Below are 23,350 nucleotides of genomic sequence, written 5' to 3'. Positions count from 1 at the left end.
AGTCATAATAATAGCAGCCCTCCTGTACTGAGAGTGGTCCTCTATCTGGCCCTGTGTTAGACTCTTGACTCAAACCTGCTCATCCAGTATTTTTTCCCCGACAACTTTGTAATCTAATGTGCATATCACAAGATGCACAAATTGTAAGTCTCCAATTCCATGATCTTTCATAAATTTATGCAGTTGTGTAATTATCACCATAATCCATTTTTAGACCATTTCCATTACCTTGAATAAGCTGCTTTGTGCCTGTCTGCAACTAATCCCCCTCCAACTCCCAGTTTGGGGCAACTACTGATCTGCATCCTGTCTTCAGAGATTTGCCTTCTCTGGACATTTCATAAGGATATAATCATACAAGACGCCATCTCTTGCATCTGGCTCCTTCTGACTTAGCTTGCGGAATATGCGTTCCATTGTATGGACACGTTTTATTTCAACATCCATCAGCTGCTGGACATCTTGATTCTTTCCAGTTCTCTGCTATTATGAAGAAAGCTCCTGCGGCGTTTGCATACCTATTTTTGTGAGGACATTGTGTTCATTTCTCTTGAGCATATACACCTAGAAGTGTAACTGCTGGCTCACAGGGGAAGTTCAGCTTTTTAAGAAAGTTGAAAACTGCCTTCCAATACAGTGTACCATCTTACATTCCCAATGGCAGCATTGAAACATTCCAGTCTCTCCCCATCTGTCAATACGTGGATATCATCTACTTTTTATTATAGTTGTTATGGACTGAATGTTTGTTCCCCCCAAAATGCACAGGTTATGGCCCTAACCTCCAGCGTGATGGTATTTAGAGTTGGGACCTTTGGTAGGTAATTAGGTTCAGACAAAGTCTGGAGTGGGGTCCCCATGACGTGACTGGGGTCCTTAGGATAAAAGGAAGAGAGCCCAGCTCTCTCTCTCCCCTCCTTTCCTGCTCCCTCTACTGCCAAGTGAGGACACACAAGAAGAAGGTGACGATCTGCAAACCAGGAGGCAGGTCCTCACCAGACACTAGGTTGTCAGCACTTTGACCTTCGACTTCCCAGCCTCCAGAACTGAGGGAAATAAACGTTTGTTGTTTAAGCACCCAGTCTAGGATACTTTTGTTACAGTAGCCCAAACTGACCAAGACAGAAATTAGAAGTGGTCAGATTCTGGATACATTCTGAAACTCAAAACACAAGAGGACATACTGCCACATTTGATACAATATGTGAAAAAATAGAGTCGAGGATGATGCTAAGGTTTGTGGCCTGAGCAATTCTAACCTAGCTGCTATTCACTGAAACCAGGAAATTGACAGTGTGTAACAGACTGAAGACAAGTTGTTCTAGAAATGTTAAGTCAGAGGTGCCAACTTCTTGGTAGGAATCGTCAGGTGGGTGACTGGACACAGGGATGTGAAGCGCAAGTGAGGTCTGCACAAAGATCTGGGTCTGGCAGCAGGGCACACGGACAGTACTTAGAGCCAAGCAGCAGTATAAGATAACCAAGGGATTAACTGGGGTGAAGAACAGGCCCGGGATGGAACTCCGAGCACATAAACATTAAAGAGGCCAGGAGAAGAGGAAAGAGGGCCTAAGCAGGAATTAAGAAGGAAAATCGAGAGCCTGTGTCTTCCTTTCTCTCCTGGAGCATTCAGGAAGGTTTAAGATGTTAATGTGACAAATTAGCAGTTAGTTTAGGGATTGAATGTACAAGTCACACCAGATAAGAGACCAAGAAAGCACTTGTTTTCCTAATATTTCCACCTGGAAACAAAGTCATAGTCACTAAGTCTCAAGGAGTCCTCATCTAGAGAATCTCTTAAGCAAACCTAAGCGGAAGCCACTAAGAAAACTCCTCCTAAGAGTGAGAGTGCATTATTTCGGGAGGGTGTAGCTCAGCAGCAGAGTGCCATGCTCAGCATGCAGGAGGTCCTGGGTTCCACCCCCAGTGCCTCCATTAAAATAAACAAATTAAATAAAAACCTAATTAGCTTCCCTTCCCCAGCCCCTCCAAAAAAAAAAAAAGACTGATTAAAAAATAAATGAAATAAAAAATTTTAATTAAAAAAAAAAGAATTCATTGCTTTAAAAAGGGGGAGGGAAAACAGGAAAGAGGACACAACTGAATCCCATCAAAAAGCACTTTACAGACCTGAATTAACTAAACAAACCCCCCAAATTAGTCTCAGTTTTTCTATCTTGTCTGGGAAAGCAATGAAATACATTAGAGATGTTTTCCAAACAATAAAGTACCGCAGAGATGGAAGTTTGACGAGATGCTCGGTCAGTCTTTTCAGTGTCAATTTTCTCATGTCTTCACAGTGAGGAGGTTTCTTCCTCCTGCTCCCTGAGCGGATGTGAGTTACAAGCCGCGCCGTGCACCCCTAACAGGACGACGGCCACGCTGCTCTGTTGTCACGGCACTTAACTGACTTCAAGCTCCCACAGTGCTCATCACAAATTAGACACGACGAGGTTCTAAACCCTAAGTTCAAAATAACGGCATTTACACCAGGTACAGTTTTTCAGCAATTAACCAATAGGGAGTGAGGAGGAACTTCCTGAAAACTCTGCTGGCTGCTCCAAAATGCCTGGGGGAGAAATGGGAGTTGGAAAGTTTCTTGGTCCATCTTATTCTCCCTTAGTTCCATAACTTAATTCATCTAAGTATGTACTATTTTCACTACAGGATGGCTTAAAAGTGAAAAGTAAGAATTTACTAAATAACTAATAATCTGGAATTGTTTGAAAAAGAGCATCTATAAAATGGAAAACAATGCAGTAAATGTATATGTATATATACACATATACACATACCTACACACATATACTTACATTCACACATACACACACATATACACATATATGAACACACATATACACACATATATACATACATACACACACATACATGTGCACACACACACACACAAGATCCTCACAGCAGCAGTATCTGAAATAGCCAAAAACTGAACCCAACTGATCATCAGTATGAGGATGGATGAACTACAATACGTTACCAGAATGGAATATTATACAGTAATGAGAAACAACAAAGTACTGTTGCGCGCAGCAATGCAGGTGAGTCTCAGATGTAGTGTGAGGACCAAGGAGGCCAAACAGAGAACAATATACGGCTATACGGCTCAGTGCATATGTTCACCTAAAGTGACAGTCCCAAAATCAGCGTCAAGAAGAGGAAGGGTCTCAGAACGAAGCGACAGGAAAACCAAAGAGGAGCTCAACACGACAGCCTTGAATGATCCCTGTGTAGGGTACAGGATCTCCCCGTTGTCAACCCCTGCATTCACTGCAAAATCAGAATAAGGAGTCAGGAAAAAAGGATTAAATGAAAGGAAAATTCACAGAAACAAAAGCGAAGTAACTGGTGGAAGAATTAAAACCAAACATTTCAAGAACAGTCAGAGAAGACAGAATAAACATTTATGACAGATTACAGTAAATAAAAGGAGAGAATTTAAAGATAAAAATAACATGTGAAACCAAAAATAGAACTCAGATAAAAGGCTAAATACATACAGGAGAGGTAAAAGATTTCAGAAGAGGCTCAAACATGAGATGAAAACAGAACTGAGAGCCAGAGTCAGACAAGAGAAGTTTTTTAGAAGAAAATATGAAAGAAATTCGAAGACACAGATGAAGAAATAAACAAAAACATTCAAAAGGAATAAAAGACTGAGTCCTGAATGTTTCTGGGGTGGACACAGCATCCTCGGATGAGGGAGTCTCCTTCTGTGTGTATGGTCCCCATGAGCACAGGGCAAAGGGGCAGAAATAAACAACCGCACCCTCTCATTCCCCACCGAGCCCCTGGAAACTGTATCTCTGTAGGCAGCTTTGGTTCATGAAAACTGGTCCAAACCAGTCAACAGCTGGGGGTATCCAGTGGGTAGGAGCAGCAGGCCTGACTTCTGCAAACTTTCCAAAAAAAAAAAAAAAAAAAAACCCAGAAGTTCCATTAATGTAACATGAGTTTCTCTAAAACGTGCTTTCGAGAACTGAAGATTAGCAGAGATCCTTTTAGGGTGTCCTCAGGGCGAAATGATTTTTGTGACTGTCCTCTTCGCCACCAAGCACTCCCCAGTGGGGCTGTTTTTACTCAGGAAAGTTCCTCTGAAGCAGCAACAATTCTGTGAGATCTCCACCCTCGAGTGCACATCTTTCCAACATTCTGAGGGAAGGGCAGGTCACACACGGTGTACTTGGGAGAAGCACCCGTGCTGTCTCAGTTGTGAGCTACACTGGTTGCTTTTTTCCCCCAAGAACGTCTTTTTGACTCGAAAGAACAAGGGATGGAAAAGCAATAGTTATCCAGACTTGATTATTAGGTTGACTTTCTCAGAAATGAATCAAGGGGGCCTGGCACTTCAAAGAAAACAGTAACAGTGTTTGCTGCCAATGATAAAATCTGAGCTCTCCAGAGAAAATGGGGACGTTTGGAAAACTTGAACCCAGCATGGTAAGCCTTACATCTTTCCAATGCACAAATGCTTCTCTGATAAGCACAGTAGTGATGTTAGCATGGTCATTTAAAATTACCAGTAGGCAATTAAAAAATATCGTGATAGTGTTCTGAATAATTTTTAATGGAAAAAAAAGGATCAGAAAACAATGAAAGTTTACAGAGTCATACAAATTATTTTCTTTTATCCTGAGATTAGAATATGAAATACAAATAACAGTGACCTCTAAAATCCTCAGCCAGTTTGAGGGCAAAACAATTTCCTACTGAAGTATCAGGCGTTCTTTGTTTCCTAAATGTCTTGCAGCTCTGGCTGGGCCCTCACATCAGTCTCCAAGGATGCTCCTTCAGAAAGCCCTGCGAGTCCTCCCCGCCTCCCAAGGGGGGGCATAACTGATGACCAGCGACTCAGCAGTGGTGGACTCTGACGGTACCAGTAGGACAGCTTTATGTTTAACTCTCTGTCTGTAAAAATTCTGCCTTTTTGAATATACTGCCAACCAGTAAACATGCTGCCAACGGAAATCAGAATCTCTCTGGATGTATTCTAGCATTCTGTATTATTTGAAAGGTCTCCGGATGATTTTTTTGAAGCTGCCCTGGGGTTTCAGTGCTGCTAAGCATTCCCACAGGTAACATTCCCAGAACCACTGATGAAAAGGCAGCTCACTCAATGGTCAGCAGCGGCCAGCTCAGGAAACAACACGCCCTCTGGGCTCCATCACTCACTAAACAAAGTGATCTTCAACATCTCTAAATACCAGTGTCTTCATCTGGAAGAGGCAGAAAAGACCTCCACAAAATGACATTCATGAAAGTCAAATAAAATGGTGAATGTCAAAGTCTTGCCCAGTGCCTGGCAAGGTCAGACAATGAAAACGTGTTGATGTGTTAGGAGAGATCAGACGAACAACAGAATCTCACAGACGGGAATGGATATAAATAGTGTTTTGGACTATATGGAGTCTGTATTGTCCTCAGGACTCAGGAGAAGACACCTAGTGGGCAGTTAGATACTGTCTAGCATTTCTGGGAAGCAGATGGCCTCCAGGCTATTCACTATCTCAGAAGCTATCCAATCCTCTCACATTCCCAGCTCAAGGTCACCATCTGAGTCAAAGTCAAAGGCCTATTAGCCATAGCTAAAATGGACATAACTAGCTTTGTGACAACAACCACTAATATTACAGAATTAAGTCCTCTTGCTTTGATTCCATGGTCATCAAGAAAATCTTCTATTCATAATTTGGCTTCTCATGTAAATTTCTTCTCAATGATCCTTATCCCAAGGTAGCTGTATTTCTCATTACAACTCAAGTTCAACCAAGAATCAAACCCTAAGTCATCTTGTTTATAATAAGTAATTTATCTCCCATGCATTTAAAATGATACTAGAGACACACTATCCTTGGGAGGATTAAAAAAAAAAAAACAACACTAAAATCATTTCATGTAGGCTTAATTCCCTCCACGAACCCAACTGGAAAGGCTGCTGAATTAACACTCTAGTTTAGAAGTCTTTGTAACCTTGGTTACAATGGATTAATCCACTAGCCTCTATATTAAATGATAAGATATGGCTCCTAAACCCAGACTGCACTAAGATACAAGTTGGCTTACCACATCACATGTTCTACAGCCTAAATACGCTTCAGTGTCACACAGGAGACAGGCTCCATCCCCCCAAAGTTGTTTTTGAAGAAGTGATTTATATCCTTCCAGTGAATTTGTATTGAAAACGCAATATTCTGCTTAACATAGCACCACTTCAAAAGTTTTAACTTAAAAGGTCAAATTTAAAATGGTATGATACATATTTAATGTATTCATTAGAAATAATAAACTCTATACTAAAATGCCATAAAAATATTTCTAAAATATACACCAACGGAATAGAATTTCATAGGTCCTATAGATTTTAGATCAGGAGACAAGACAAAGCAACTAAATTAAAATCCAATGAAACTCTTGAAAATTTATCCCATCAACAGAACCTTCTGCAGATTTATTCTCAGTGTCCTACTGAAATCTTATTCAACCTTTGGATTCCTTGCTGAAAAATAATGACACCCCTTTGCTGACTCGGCACTTACACATTTTTATAAAAGTATGAGTCACATTTATTCAAAGGGAAAATTTCAGGAATATTTAAATGGTTATTACAAAGCTTTTCTAATCCAACATGAGAGTGGGAAAAGAAAGTTTCCTCTCTCTTCATCCCCTGGATTAAACTGGCTCTGGAGAGTACAAGAAAGTCGATGCTGCAAACTCCCAGATGGTACACTCCACCACTGTCAATACCTACAAGAAATTTCTAGAAAACTGAGATTTTTTTCAATCCAGAGGGCAAGAGGGAAACTGGTAACAATGTTACCAAACAACGGTAACAAAGGAAGACACTGAGATTTAAAATGACCTGACTGGACCTCCACAAACAAGTGCTGCAGGTGAACCCAGATGGAGCAAAGCATGAGAAGGCGGTTTCAGGATGATAAGATGAGTTCCCTGTTACTGTCCACGGAGCGATGCAGTCATCGCCAATGTGATATTAAAAACAGAAGTTCCTCTAGAGCTATCTTCTACATTTTGGTGAGCAGCCTAGATGGGAAATGAAACAGAAAGATACTTACTATAGTAACCATACAGTACAGTGTCCTCGATCTGTCTGCTGACGTTAGCGTTGGCCCAGTCCTAGGATAAAAAAGAAACAGTAGAAATATTGATGAAACATCATTTGCTTAGCCATTAGAAGTAAGTTTTATTATGACTGAATATCACTGATAAATATACCATCTATTCTGACAGGTATGGTGTATGCCTTCAAGAAGGGAGAGACGGACAAGTAAACACACAAACTTCAACAGGTAGACGCTAGGATAAGAAGACAGCGTCGTACTGGGGAAGCACAGAAGCAGGAGGCAGCTCTGAGCAGACTGAAGACCAGGGAAGGCTTTGCTGAACGACTGTCAACTCAGATCGGAAGGAAGAGAGGTTGTTCTCAGGGAAGGGGAGGGGAAAAATAGTCAGAAGGAGGGAAGGGAGTCAAGGAACACACACAGAGTTTGAAGAAACTGCATGAAGCTAAACAGAGGTTCACTAGAGCTTTTGGAAAGGTAACAGAGCAGCGGTGAGTGGGGAGACAGGGCTTCGAGGGACCTGTGAGTCATGCTGAGTATTCTGGCCTTTGTCCTAAGGGCAGTGAAAATCAGTGATGCATTTTTATGCAGAGAGTGGCAAACACGATTTGTATTTGAGAAAGAAGATATACAGCATAATATAAAATTTTTAAATACCTAAAAGAATAGCCAATTTAAACTCTTTTGCATTCCATCCATACATGTTCTTTAAACTAGCAATTAAAATTTAGTAATTTAACTTAAAAAATTAATTCTATTTAATCTTTTCCAATAAAAAAAATCTGTATATGAATGAATTAGAACTGAGGCAGGATAGCAAGCCTTTCTGTTGAATATCCTGATTTTACGCATATAAAAAATTAAACCTGGAGAGTCTATGTGACTGGTCATTGCTAGTAAGTAGCAAGGCAGAAATTAGCATCCAGGTCAAATTTTTCCTCTCAATACTTTAAGCAACTCAGGTCAGTATCAACATCCTACTACAAGGTCTCTTAGGGAAGAGTATCCACATTTAATTCTCCAAAAATAATCTAGGTTTTCTTTTTTTTTCCTTTTTCACCCATAAATGCCTCTAGCAATGAATATGAATTTCCATTCACCTATGCCTAAAAGAACAAAAATGTGGAAGCCTGAATTCAGCACTACAAATGCAAACATTGACACACAATGCACAATAAAAACAGTATTTTTCTACTAGCAGTTAAGACTATAAAAACTTTAATATGCTAAATAAAAAAAAATCTGCATTGACTACATAAAGAAACTCATAGAATATAAAAGTTGTAAATAAATGAAAAGTCACATGTTCACACAGGAAAAGATCATAAATACCAAATTTCTCCAAATTAATTTATAAAAACTATACACTGCCAACCAAAATCCCATAGCTGGTAGTCTTTTGATGTGCTGATTCTAAAAGTCATCTGAAAAACATAGGTAAGAGCTAGAAAACTTTTTGAAAAAGACCAATAATGAAGAATTTAGCCACTTACTAAACTTGATTAATGAAGCATGAAAATCTATGATTATGGTGACCTTTCACCTTACCTAAACGGCAGAATTCAGAACATTAACAAGACCCAGTGGTGGCAAATACGGAGGAAAAGCCACCTACACACCGTAGTGGTAAGAAAGCTGGTCTATGACACAGACATTCTTTGTTGGAATCGCTCCTAAAAAGATTCAGACAATCAGGACAGGTGTCAGTAGACATGCGTTTTAAGACAAGCAGTCCCGCAGTGGATGAACTCCTGCTGGGACGCCTGGCAGCAAGCAGGGACAGAGGCCTCCCCTTCCCACCCTGGAGGACCAGCTGGACTCAATGTCAATCACTTGCGGGACCCAGGGGCCCAGGGGCTGCAGGTGTTCGGCGACTGGAGGGTCCCAGCGCCCCACAAACAGCTTAGATCCAGCTCCCACTACTTGGCACCCAAGCCCGGGGTGTTCGTCTCCTGTAAGGGCCACTCTTCTGCTCACCCTATGAGAAGAGAGAACAAAAGGAGGTCGGGTACCTCTGCTGACTCACGTGTATTTGGGGAAAGCTCACCGCCTTGTGGAAGGTCAAGTGTACAAGGACGTGCGTACTTGGAGACCCTCATACCCAAAAACTCCAGCCTGCACCAAGCAATGTTTACTGATGTTTCACCAAAAAGCCTTTTCCCCAATGCTATTCAGGGTAATTTTGTTTAAAATACTAAAAAAACAATAAACAACAACAACAAACAGAGACAATCTGCCTGCCTGAGGAAAAATGGTAAAATGCATTCTCGTACACTTATAACATGGAATACCACAGAGACATTAACAATGATGAAGATGAAATCTCTATAAACTGGCCTACATGAATATCCACGAAGCACTTTCGAGTTGGGGAGGAATCAGAACAAGCTGCAACAAAGAGTTTTTGACACCCAGTCTCATTGTCTAAAAAATGTAATGCAAGAAACACCTGTCCATGTACTACAGGAGCCTGGAAAGAGTGGTAAACAACGTTCCCACGTGAGTGCAAAAGCACGGGGTCGGTAGAGGGGGAGAATTCTTGCCGATGACTGGAAATTTTTTCATCAATGATTCAAGGATCCAGATGAATCTACACTCAATCAAAGCTTCACTTTCCAAAAGCTGTGTTTCTTTAGTGCCTATACTTGTGCAACAAACCAGAAATTTTAAAAGTTTGAAACGGAGATTTTTTTGAAACTGAGGATAATCACACCTACCCTCACACAAACTCCATACCAATTTCCAAGTCAACCCCATGAGGTATTAATGTAGCCGTTGAGAATCACAAGTTAAACTTGAAAATTGAAGACGAACCCCAACCTCAGAAAAAGATTACATGTAGGAAGTCTGAAGGTAAATTTAAAGCCAAAGGTTCACTGAAATTTAGTGTCTTTTACTCTCCAAGGTTCTTTCGTTTAACCAAATCTTATGGCAATTAGAGAGTATTACTGTTACTATTTTAGAGCAAAAATATGTGTAAAATATACAACATCACTCCAGTACTCTGTAATATCTGGCTTTTATGTACTGCCCTGCCTCCAAGGTATCTGATCTACCATCAAAAGAACTTAGTTTTTGAAACCTTCCTTCTTCTACATTCTGAGAAATGCTATGCCCTTGATACATTTTATAAATCATTGCCTCCCAAAGTAGAGACCAAAAGGAACTTCAGAAGACCCAAAGGAACATGAGACAATCAAGAACTAATATTACATAGAGAATATGGAAGAACATAAATTCCACAAAACAAAAATGTACTGGGCTATGTAAAATTCTCTTCCCATTCTTCAAGATGACTCTTTGAAACACACAGTCCAATCCAAAACTACACTTTATTCTCTTGAATTTTACCAGATAACCTCACCTTAGACCAGTGGTTCTTACTCAGGTTTTGTCCCCCATGGGACACCTGGCAATGTCTTGGAGACACTGAGGGGGAATGGAGGGGGGTTAGGATGCTACTGGCTTCTGGTGGGTAGAGGCAAGGATCTGCTACACACCTACAGTACACAGGACAGCCCCTCACAGCAAAGAACTACCCAGCACAAAACATCCATGATTGAGACAACACTGACTTAGAGGTCTGTAAAGAAGACAAGAGCTCCTCGGTTTCCTCCCAGATCTGAAACCTGCCTCTATCTGTATTCCAGTGCGACCCCTTCCTCGGACCCAATGCCCGTGCTCTTCACAGCTGACCCTCTCCTTTGAGATCCAGACTCAAGGACACTGCCCCTGGATGCACCCCCACAACATCTTTCCCACTCCACTGAATCCTAAAGTACGTGAACTTGAGTTTCCATGAAAACAACATACCACCACTATAAATAAGAACAGCTCCCTGGACCCCCTGCTACTTTTCTAGGGAACAGAACTTCCCAGGAGGTCACATGCATCCCCATCACCACTGGCCCGCCTTATGTCTGCCTCTCACTCACTCCAACTGCCTGCCCCTCCGCTCTGCGGGAATCACTCTGCATGTTCTTGGTCCCCCCAAAATCTCTCTCACTCTACCTCTCAGCATCACTCAGAAAAGCTACCTACCATTCGCTCTTCCGGAAATATGTTCTTCTCCTGAGAAGCCTCCCCTTCTCCACACCTCTCTGGCTGCCCTCTGCCCTGGGCGGCTTCGACGTAAGGTAGCCTCTCACCCCTGGCCCAGCGCCAACCCCTCTCTCGCCACTCAGCTCCCCCAGACACTAGTCAGTCCACAGCTCTAAACACGGCCCACGTGATGATGACGTCCAGATACTTCTCCCCGTCCCCGAGGCTTCCCCGAAGCTTCAGCCGCCAGGTGAATACATGTGGTAGGCACTCTGAAGGGAACTGGTCCAAAACATGGCTCTTTTCCCTACACTCCCCCACCTGCCCGTGTACACGCATGGGCCTTACTGCTCCTCCAGGCCTCCCCACTTCTCTGAGGAGGAAGCGGACCTAGGCACCCCTTCGGTTTTCTTCTTCCCTCACCCCCACATTTACTCCATCAGCAAATCTAGGCAGCTCTACCTACAAAGTACACACTGACTTTTTTTTAACTTACTTTTTTATTGAAGTGTAGTCAATTCGCAACGTTAGTTTCTGGTGTACAGCAAAGCGGTTCAGTTATACATAGACATACATATTTTTTTTCCAGATTCTTTTTCATTCTATGTTATTACAACACACTTAATGTAGTTCCGTGTGCCATACAGAAGGACCTTGCTGTTAATCTACTTTATATACAGCAGTGTGTATCTGTTAATCACCAACTCCTAACCCTCCCTGCTGCTTCCCCTCCGGTAACCACCATTTATTTTTTATGTCTGTGGGTCCATTTCTGGTTCAAAATACACACTGATTTTCACCACTTTTCTTCACTAATACCACTCTCATCCAGATCAACTTCATTTCTTACCTTCATTAACTTCCCACTGCAGTCAGGAGAAAATCTAAAGTCATTTACAGGATCTGAAAGTCCTAAACCATCTGGTCCCCACCTTCCTCTCAATCGCAGCTTTACCAAAGCACAACCCACAACACTACTCTTCAGCCAAGCAGGCCAAACCCACTTCTGCCTGGGGGCCTCTGTATCTGCTGCCCCTTCTCCCCAAAGGCCGTCCCCCACCCCACCGGCTCTGCCAGTGACTCCAGTCTCATCTCGAGTATCCTTAGCAGCCTGGTGCCCCTCCGCAATCTGGCCTTCCAGTTCTCCTGCCTGGGCAACCACAACTCAAATGCCTCTCACATCAGCCTGCTGGACGTCCTCACGGAACTGAGCACTAGGACGCTGGCTTGTTTTATGTGCTGCTTTACTGTCGGCCTGGTCTTAACAGAACGGGAGCTCCCAGAGAGCAGCAGCCTCCTTTGTTTTCATCCTCAGTCTCTAGCATTTGTCAGATACATATTACAGACTTATTAAATATCAAGTAAATGAACATATTTAACGTGTGATAAAGAATACAAAGTCCTAAGATACAGTTACCACCATCTGTGAGTACGAATGAGGCAGCAGTACCAAGTTCAACCCAGACGTCTCATCATAACTGGCCAGAAAGTGATTAATCACTGGGGGAGGGAAGTAAGATATGAACACTCCAGCTACCGAAACATTAAATGTTTTGATGCCATAGCTTAACTACTAATTCTCACTTTACATACTGTATAACATAAAGGACATTTGTTCACGTGAGTGTCAGTTTCTGATTTTTTTTGATTGGTACACTTTGTGTGTATCACTGCAAAGTTATTTGCTAACAATACAAGACACTGTAATAGAACACGTCTAGCTATCCTTTAGGATTTTTTTTTAATCTAAAAAGTTAATTATTTCACACAAAAAAACTAGAAACAAAAAAATTTCCTAGCTAAAATTATTCATAGTCTTGGAAAAAAAAGTCGATGGAAACAGCTCAGACGTTATAATAATACACCTTTGGCCAAAAGAAGGCAGAGACAGCTAGGAAGGTAAATAAGACAAAACAGAGAAAAGTACTGTTGACTTGCCTGCCTGAAACCCTCTGTTCCTAGGCCAAATTTTAGCAGTCAGTTTATATCTGGTGTTTCCAAATAATTACACCTTATACACAGAACTGTGATCAATTTAGAGTCTTCAATATTTGAGGTGGAAATAGAGAAAGTTAGACAATACATACATTCATTTAGAAATAAGAAACGCACATTATAAAATTTAAGATACAACATAATTCATCTTGGAAAACAATGTCAACTTGTACATTTATTCTGACTAATAAGGATGGAATAGACTGAAGACACCATGGTATACTTTCACCCTAAGATGTCTAAATTCAGGGGGAGGGTGTAGTTCAGTGGTAGAGTGCACGCTTAGCATGCATGAGGTCATGGGTTCAAGCCCCAGTACCTCTGATTAAATAAAAAAAAAATAGTAACAATAAATAAATAAACCTAATTCTCTCCCCCCGCAAAAAAAAAAAAAAAAGATGTCTAAATTTACAGCTGTAGCATGAAGTCTAGAAAATTAATTCTTCACTACTGGCTCCTGTCTTTCACTAAGCACTCAAGAGAATTCATTAATAACTTACTGGAGAAAATCCTCTCTACAGTTTACTGAGAAAGAGTTCTTTGAGAGTCTTCTCAGTTCTACTTTGAGAGTTAGCACAGGCCAGCTTCAAATGACATCTCTTGTGAATGTCACTGACCCCTCCCCCCATCCCACCACCTCCCAAAAAAAGACCAAAAGAGAAATAAAGAATGTTTTAAAATATCACAAAGGTATTAAGGTACTAGAGGAAAAACTGGTACATTACCTAAGCTCTGAGTTGGCTAAAAAAAACAGAACTAAATACAGCCAAATAATTGAAAAGTAGGGGGAAAAGGACATACAATTGCTGAATAAATAATCCCTCAATAATGCAAGATAAAAGTATTTAAAAAGTGGGAGGAAAGAACATTAACATGGAATTGCTCCCTTCTAAGTACTGGTGCCACATTTAGATTTAACAAACAGAAAATAAGCACAGTTGACTACAGTTAAACACTTTCTTCCCTTATGGGGCATTTAGTAAGTACCCTAAGTTTTTAGGAGTAATACTCTTGCTTCTGTAGGTGGGTGAATTCCTAACAAGTCCTGTTTAAACAAACATAATCCAATCTCACAGATTTAAATAAATTAACTAATAAAAGAAAAACCTAGCGCCCAGAAAGTGACGACTCAACTGTGCACGGTCTCAGAGCAACTACAGTCATCTGAGGTTCAGGACTTCATGAACATACTTACTTCAGAAACTCCACGATGAAGACCATAATCCTGCAAAATCTAAACAAATCAAATATTCCAACTTTAACTTTAAAACAGAAAATCTCCTTATTCAGACCATCATGACCAAGGGATACCACTACTTCCACTGCATCAGATACAGATACAGGCACAGATGCACTGCAAGTGAGCAAAGAACCCTGGACCGGACTCCAGAGCCTCGGATCCCAGTGCCAGCACTCACAGCCCTCCCACCTGAGAGGGGGGACGTCGCCTCTCCGAACCTTGGTTTCCTGCCCATAAAAACATGGGTAACACCTCCTACCTCATAGGGTTGTTTGGGACATCCATGACAGTTAAGATACGGAAAGCCATGTAGGACAGGGCCTGACACATGGTAAAGACTCCCCAGATGTCAGCTACCATCTCTGCAGCATTTGGACATACTATGTGCTCAATGAATCCTCACTACCAGGGAACTATATTCAATTTCTTGTAATGAGCTGTAACGGAAAAGAATCTGAAAAAAAATATGTATGTGTGTATATGTATAAGCTGAATCACTCTGCTGTACATCTGAAACTAACACTGTAAATCGACTACACTTCAATAAAAAATTAGAATTAAAAAAAAAATTTAATACTTGCTAAACAAACGACCGGCCTACAGAAAATAACTGGAGTTTTCACAGCAAGCAGGATACATCTAAACCTAACTACAAAAACATTTTCCAATTATTTCAACCCAGTTGGCCCAATTCAGGAACTTATTTTGGAATCATGCATTACTGAGATAACTGAAATGAGATTTCAAATATTTAAGTACCTACTGTGTGTTAGACAAATAATCAAGACATAGTTCGTGCCTCAGAGAAGCTTACACTGATAAGAAGTAATCTGCATAACTGTAAAAAGTAATCTGCATAACTGAAAAGGAACTGGGAAATCTTCCAGTCCAACACCATTTATTCTACGAATGAGGAATTTAAAGTCCAGAAAAGCGCATGGCTTGGCCAAAGACACAGGCTCTAGATAGCAGAGTCAAGGCTGGTACTTAGGTCTTATAATTCCCAGCCTACTGGTCTCCTCACCACCTCACAGTGACTCCAAGTGCTCGATCTGAGACAGAGATGAAGACCCCAACTTAATATGAACAAAAGCACTTCTGAATTATTTATTTACTGTATCAATGTAAATCAAGTCAAAGAAACTTCAAGGGAGCTATAAGAGGCCCCACAAATTAAACCTGTTACAATGACTTGGTCTATTTCCAGATTAACAAAGGCATTCTTCACACTTGCATGGTGGCTGCATTGACAGTTGTCATGTCAGTGAACAGTCTGTTCCATGTTAGTTGTCAGAGTCTCAACCCCTAGGTTCACTTCCATTCTCAATCATTCCCAGAGATCACAAGAAAACACTGCTCAACTTAAACACTTAATGGTTAAGAATATGAAAGGAAAAAATTCACGTAGTACAATCATAGTTACCTTAAATGTACCATTTTGATTTTTCATGTAGGAAACCAGAAATATATCCACGGGCAGAAGAGCTGATGTGATCAGTGCAATTGCCAGGGAGAAAATCGCTGTGATGGTGGAGACAACTTCACTTTCCCGCTGGCTCTGATATTTACGGACGTATATCCAGCAGAATGCCAAGATAGCCTAAAAAAGAACCAAGAGAAATGTTCTGTGACTGCCCAACGTACTCTCTCAGACTGATTTCAGCATGTGTCTGAAAGTCTCCAGCAGGAAACTTCATGTCAAGGAAAGATGCTTTCAGATGTGTAAGAAAAGCCACTACCCCTCATGAACTGATTCAAGATTTTTAATTCTCAAAGCCTATTTCATGGATGCAGTACAACCTCACTTAGGGACAAAGACACAGTAAAAAACACGCAAAAGTGACAGATAACAGTTATGTTTGTCCTCACTGAACACAGCGCAGTCATTAACAGTCTCATACAACATTACAGTTATAACTAGCTTTGAATACTTTTTCCCTACAGATCTCCCCAACCTGAAGAAGCTGCAGCTAGACATTGTTCTATCCTACTCTTACTACGTAAGCAGCGCAGAATATAAGTTGAATTGAAATTAACTTCTGTCCCATTATGACAGCTCAAGAGTACCATCCAGCTATGGATCAACTGCCAGGGATCACCATGCAATCCACACATTATACTGTAATTCAAACTGTAAAGGACATTACACAAGGAAAAGGGAACAGTGAAAATGGTTCGTGTGCACTGCAAGGAGGTTTCCAGTGAAAAAAGTACACTCAGAGGTACTGAGGTTATCACTCAATCAACCAGGCACTCTTAACAGTCCCAAGCCCTTTGCAGTAACTAATGCAACTTCCGGCAACCCTCTAACTAAGGGCACATCAGAATCCCCTGGAGGGCTGCTCCCAGAGTTTCAGACTCAATAGGTCTGGAGCAGGTCCAGAAAATCTGCACGTCTTACAAGTTCCCAGGTGACGCTGATGCCAGTCCCAGGACGACACTTTGAGAACTTCTGCTCCACTCAACAGTAGGGGGTCATAGAGAGAAACTACATCAGTGATCCGCAACCTTGGCTGTGTCAGAATCACCTGCGTCGTTTTTAAATACCTTTATGCCCACCCCCGAAATCAATGCAATCAGGGACTGAGGATCCACCAGGCGTCAGTGCTTTAAATGCCTGCGGATCCCATCTGAGCCCAACCTGAGAACCACTGGTTGAAGTAAGCGGTAGAAAAGCTCTGGGACAAAAGCACTGTTTTGTCCTTTCACGCTTTTCAACAGACTCAACTTCTAGTGTCAGTGGAAAGGGTCGGGGGTCCCCGAAGAGAACCAGGCATGGTTCTCAGAGAAGCCATTTTTAGCCCGAGCTTTTCTGCAATTTAAGCCAGGCCACAGCGCTGTCCATGAACAGGTCTCAGTAATTAAAGATCTTAAGGGAATTGAGAAGCAAAGGACTGTTTTATCAGGCAAGAGAAGTAACAACAGCAAAGACAATAAATCAGCTGTAAACTCCCAGTTCTGTTTCAATGGTAAAGATTAGCCTGAAGCACTTTCTTGAGCTGTTTTACAGAATTTAAACCCCCCTCAGTGCCCAGCCAGGAGATCAGCTGGAACTAAGGGATGATGATGTTGACCTTTTCTGACCCTCATGACCTCACTCAACTACAGCCTGAACTCTGTTGACCTTTTCCCCCATTCTATGCTGAATTCTGCTCCACTCAAGCCCCTTCATGAATATGCATGGCCCTTAGTTTAACCCCCCTCCCCCTCCCGTCTGGCTATTGAGGAGACACTGCTCTGGGAAACATTCCCAGTGTTTGCCTTGCCAGCTCCCTTCTTCTGCTCTTTGGCTTGGTTGTGACCTTTGGCTCCACACCCACCAAGAGATGAACCTAGTTTTTCATGTAACAATACATCCCTTCTGGGTATCTTAGTTCAGGAGCCAGACTGAATAATATCACCTATCTGGTTTCTATTTCCTAATTGTCCTACCCCAATCAGGACAGAGCAGTTCCACCACAACAAAAAAACCCCTCTGCCCCTCCACAGTCAACGCCTCTCCACTCTCCAGTCCTTGACAACCACTGTCTGTCATCCGTCCCCATAGCTTCTGCTTTGTCTAGAATGTCATAATGTACTTATAGTATGATGTTTTGGGTCTGCCTTCTTTCACTTAGCATAATACACCTGAAACCCATCCAAGTGGCTGCACGTCACTCCTTCACATCACTAATATTTCAGGTGTTGTCAGAACAGCAGGAAAAAGTAAAGTGAAAAAGGAACGTGCACTTTGGATGGATGCTGGAGGAAAAGATAGAAAGAAAATGAGAAGAGAGAAGAAAAGAAGAAAGGAAAGAGAAAAGAAAGGGGGGAAGGGAAGGAAGCAAGAAAGAAAAGAAAAGGAAGGAAAGGAGGGAGGGAGGGAGGGAAGCAAGCAGGCAGGCAGGCAGGCAGGATGGACAGACCAACCTAGGTTCAAATGTGGGCTTAACTACTTACAAATTTCTTTTTTCTTTTGGAAAATTATTTTTCTAAATGTTATTTACAGTAATACTTACTGAGTTTGATTTTAAATGAATTCACAAATATTTAAAACATTCCTCAAATTACTTTGAGGTCATCAGAAGATGAGCCTTTTCTATCTACCTAACGCAAAGTGTTCAATAAATTTTTTGTTGGCCTTCAAGACAATCTGCACTGTTACAAAGTGATGGGTATTCCGGAGGAAGGAGTGTGCCAATAACAGGCAGAGAAGCAGGGAAAGGGCACTCCAGGCAAAATAATTAAGTCAGAGGTGGTCAAACTTTCTGGTCTCAGGATCCCCTTACAGTTTTAAAACAGAGCCCCAAAGAGCTTTTTGTTTCTGTGAGTTAAATCCATCAGTAGTCACTATATTATAAAATAAATCAAATGTCCCCACCTATAAAAAAAGAATAAGAACACTTCTTTCACAGCAGGCTGTAAGAATTAAATGGCACGGAAAGAGCTTAGCACGGTGCCTGCCCATAGGAATTGCTTAAGAAGTAGCAGCAATTATTATTAAGTGCCAAATGAAGTAACATCTTAGAGGATTTCATAAAAGAAACTAGTATGTGATTTTGTTAAGGAAAAGGTTTAGAGCAGTCGGCAGCTCCTCCCAAGAGATTCTGACTCAGCTAGTCTGGGCACTGGGGTTTTTAATTCTCCCGAGGTGGCTTTAATGAGCAGGCAAGGTGGAGAACCACTGGGGCAGAGGTAGGAGTGAGAATGTTTGCTAAATGACCGGGCACACATAGCGCCTGGGATCTTGCTAAACTGCAGATTCCGGTTCAGTAGGGCTGGGGTCTTAGATTTTGTACTTCTAACAAGTTCCCAGATTTCCCCCTCACTCTGAGTAACAAGAGTAAACCTGCTTTATAGACATGGAGACTCAATATTGTATCGTAATGAGAAATGCAATGTGAAAGATGGTGTTAGCCAAATTACTGAGGGTCAGATTTGACAGAGTAAACACAGTTAGATTACAGGCCTGGAGGAACCAAATCTAACCAGTCCTCACGGGGCAGAAGAAACCGAAGTCCATTCTGTTGGCCCAAGATTACAGAAGTCACCAGCCTTAGTGTTCTGATTCTTTAGCAGGGGACTGGCAGTGGTTCTCAAAGTCTTAAGTCCCCAGACCCCCGGCAGTCTCCCCCACCCTTTCTGGGGATTTGCAAATTGAAAACTATTCTCATAATAGTACTAAGATGTCATTTGCCTTTTCCACTACGTTGGTATTTGCACTCATGGTGCATAAGCCAAGCTGGGTAAAACTGCTGGAGAATTAAGTAGGAATCAAGACAAGGGCACGAAACTCTGCCAGGATTGAGTCATTTTATTCTTCACCATCACACACTCATTGGGGGGGGGGGGGCTATTTAACTAAAGACTAAAGACTGTACCTGATGAAGTAGTAAAAGTTAACTGCATTAACCTTCAATCTTCGAGTTTTCTAATACCCCACGAGGGAAGATATGAGGGAGCCAGTGCCCAGCTACAGAGCATGGTGTGACGGCTGTCTCCAGGAAAAACACCTCCACACTTACGACTTGAGAGCCAAACCAGGCACTCTTCGAGAAACATCATTTTTACTTGAAAGCACAAGAGACCGACTCTGGTTATTCAGACTTGGACGGTTGGCAGATTTTTGTCTGAAGGAACAAAGGGACCCTGTCACTTCAAGGAAAACAACTGACAGCATTTGTTGCCAATGACAATAATTCAAGCTTTCAAAGGAAAATCGGAATTTTAGAAAACTTGTATCCAGGACAGTGAGCTTGACAATTGCTTGGTACTTGTTTCTGGGACATTTCTTCTGACAAGATCAGATGGTGATATTGATGAATGTGTTATTTTGATATTATGTGATAGAATGTATCAATCTTTGGCAGATCTGCTTAACTCAGTGAAGCTGGATTTTCTAAATGACCAAATGCACCATGGTATAAAACCAAGCCTGGGGAACCAATCATTCAAAGTGCAACACACACTAAGGGATTTTAATGAAACAGAACAAAAAATTCATTGATAGGGTTTCAGATTCCATATTCCAACTAAGTTGGTTACTGAGTTTTGATGTAGTATTATAGAACCACAATTATCCAAAAAATACTGTGCTTCCAACTACGTATCACTAAAAACTTCATATACTTCAACTGAAATAACATCTCAAAAGACTAAATGCAGAAGCAGACATGAGAATTCAGCTCTTTTCTAATAATCCAGGAATTAAAGAAATTTGCAGAAAATTAAACAACAGCCTTCCTAATTTCTTTCTACTCCAGTATCTAATTTCAAACCCTTAATTTCCTTCTCATTTTATTTTGTTCCTGTGGTCATATCACTACCTTAAATGCCTTCCTTTCTTCATGTATCCAACATTAGCCTTAATTCCACTTTCTTCCAATATTGTTCTCTATTCTCTGGAGTCCTATTTAATTCATAAAATCACACTTTGGTTTTCAGCACTTAAAATACCAGTCTGAAGAATTTTTGTTTTCCCACCTATCTGCAGGCCCTCTGAAAAGCCACATTTTCTTTGTTTGCATTTACTTACACCGTGTCCTACAATTTACAGAGCAACTGTTATACCTTAAATGTTTAATAATTGAAAACTGCCAAGATATTCCCCCTCAACTTTGATACTGGTTACATGCTCATTTTCCTCTCAACTGTCGGTGATGAAGAAATTTACCTTTCCTTCTAAAGTTCTTCTGGCTAGTCTAAGAATTAAATTGACATGAGATAGATCAACAGGAGAAAAACAAATGAAAGTTTAATAATAAGGTAAATATCACACAGAGACCCAAGAAAACTGAATACCTAGCAAAAATGGCTAAGCTATTGACAGAGGAGGATGCTGGGGTCAGTGGTTTGGGCCTTCAACAGGGAGGCAGGCAATTCATATGCAGATATAAAAACAAAAGTTTGGTTAACAAATGTCTGCTCGGCCTGGCAGGGACAAGGGGACACAGAGCAGACTCAGATCTCTAGGCCCCGTGGAGTGCCCCCCACCACACCTAGTCCACATTCTTTGCAGATATCTCTGGTGATAGCTCTATTTCATGAACAGGCCCCTTATCTAAATTCTTTAGGCAGCTAGGACAGAGGTAAGAAAAAGAGGACCCACGAAATCTTTCTTTTTCACAACTATCAGCCTAAATTCATCAAGCCAACGAGACATATTTTGGGATGCCAACTTCTGCTCCCCTACAAAGTCAACTGAATATGACAGTCTAGAAAAGGCAGTGACCTCTCCAAATACAGGACTGGATGGGCTTTGGAGACCACAACCAACCTTTACAATGTCAATTTTCTCCAAGTGAAATGTAGCATGTTCCAGTGTAAAGGCAGTATTATTTTCTGTCTAGGTAACAAGGGAAGCCTTTTCTAACGTCTTCACATTTTGGGGGACGGGGAAGGGGAAGCTTAAGAGTTTTTGCTGCAACATTTACTAGAGAAGCAGAATACACAGGTTGCTGTCACTGTAGTGCAATCTATAAAGCATACACATCTTGATTTCAGGAAGTAAAGGTTTTTTGTTGATTTTGTTTGTTTTCATAATGCAAAGTGGCAAAATACTTTGAGACTCCGAAGCAACAACAGGATGGGATGAAGACAATGAGGGAAGAAATCAGGGAAGGGTAGAAAAGAAATAAAATGAACTCTCAAATAAAATAAACCCAAGGCTTTTAATACGGGTTAGTGAAGTAAAAACTAGGTCTATTAAGGTCCACGTTCTGCCCCCTGTATAAACAGGACTCAGATGGCTGGGACAGAAGGCACCTGAGGTCAAACAGGTGGAGCTATAAATACCCTGGCACTGGCGGTGAAGAGGACTACAGTTAGGCCCTGCACAGGTGTCTACACCTGTCAACAAGAATGGAAAGGAACGTGAGACCTGGAAGTCAGAACGGACAACTCACGTCATCAAGGCAGACTCGCACAATGGGCAGAGAAGGTTAGCGACTCAACCACCCCAAGGGCAGCGAGCCAGGAAAAAACAGAGGAGCAGAGAGGCCCCCTTCCAGGTGGACAAGGCAGCGGCCGCTGAACTTGCACAGACAGGTGCTGCCGTCTTCCCGAGGGTCCTTCTCACCCCGAGGGGCCCCAGAGCCCAAGCCGACGGTTCCCAGGAAGGACACCTGCACCACCAGGACCACCGCAGGAGGCCGGAAGTGCCCCCTCCCTGCCCCCCGCGGCCCCGCCCCCGCCGCCCAGCCCCCCGCAGCCCCGCTCTCAGGGGCGGGGCGGGGCCAGGAGGGTCTCCGGCCGGCGCGGCCCCTCCCTCCCCCTTCCAGCCCAAACCCCGGGAACACTCCAAGCGCCTCCCCTACCAGGAGCAGGAGGCCGAAGATGCACCAGCCGATCACAAGCTCGGCCGACGCCGCGCCTGCCGCCGCCGCCGCTGCCGCCGCCGCCGCCATCTTCACTTCCGGCCGGGACGGCCCCGAGCCCAAGGGTGGGGAGGAGGAAGGGGAGAGGGTAGAGAGCAGGGCCGCGGCGCCCGCGCACCCTAAAGGTTAAAGGGGCGGAGGGGGCGGAGCGGTGGTTGCCTAGGGGACCCGGCCCGCGCGCGCCCCCTAGCGACCAGTGGGAGGGGCGGAGCGCGCCTGGGACGCCGGACGCTGTGACGTATCCCCGTCTCCTGGGGGCGGGGCCGAGCGCGGGGCGGGGCCGAGCGCGGGGGCGGGGTCTCTAATGAGGACTAGTTGATTAGGTCCAGGCGGATGGGGTGGAAAAGGCAGGGATCCCGCGCGGATGGAGCGGCTGTGTCTAGAGGGCCCGAAAACCTTCGCGGCTCCCACTGCCGCCGTCAAGTAAGAGTGTCCTTAGTGTCCGAGAAGAATGAGCGCCCTGAGTAGCAGAAGGCCTCCTCAGGTTGCAGGAGTGGCTGACTCCGAAGTAAAAGTTTCCCGGCTGCTCCGATGACTTTCTGATATGCTGGCATCAGGGTCCAGCCTGGATGGACGCTGCCTTATCATGTGATGTTATGGTCTTTCTGTTTAGATCCGTACAC

General features: G+C 42.7%; 1 protein-coding gene across 1 annotated transcript in view; it reads right to left on the bottom strand.

Annotated features, from left to right (window-relative positions):
- LMBRD1 (LMBR1 domain containing 1) overlaps positions 1-22,925 on the bottom strand; it is a 99,369-nt gene extending 76,444 nt beyond the window's left edge. The window contains exons 1-3 of the mRNA XM_032484462.1: positions 22,668-22,925; positions 15,797-15,973; positions 7,092-7,152 (exon numbers count right to left, since the gene is read on the bottom strand). Of these exons, the coding sequence (XP_032340353.1) occupies positions 7,092-7,152; positions 15,797-15,973; positions 22,668-22,757 (328 nt within the window). The 5' untranslated portion in view covers positions 22,758-22,925. The remainder of the gene's footprint in view (positions 1-7,091; positions 7,153-15,796; positions 15,974-22,667) is intronic.
- Positions 22,926-23,350: the final 425 nt, after the last annotated feature.

The sequence above is a fragment of the Camelus ferus genome, chromosome 8 (assembly GCF_009834535.1).
Source record: "Camelus ferus isolate YT-003-E chromosome 8, BCGSAC_Cfer_1.0, whole genome shotgun sequence".
Lineage (NCBI taxonomy): Eukaryota > Metazoa > Chordata > Mammalia > Artiodactyla > Camelidae > Camelus > Camelus ferus.
This window is presented reverse-complemented; position numbering and strand designations above follow the sequence as displayed.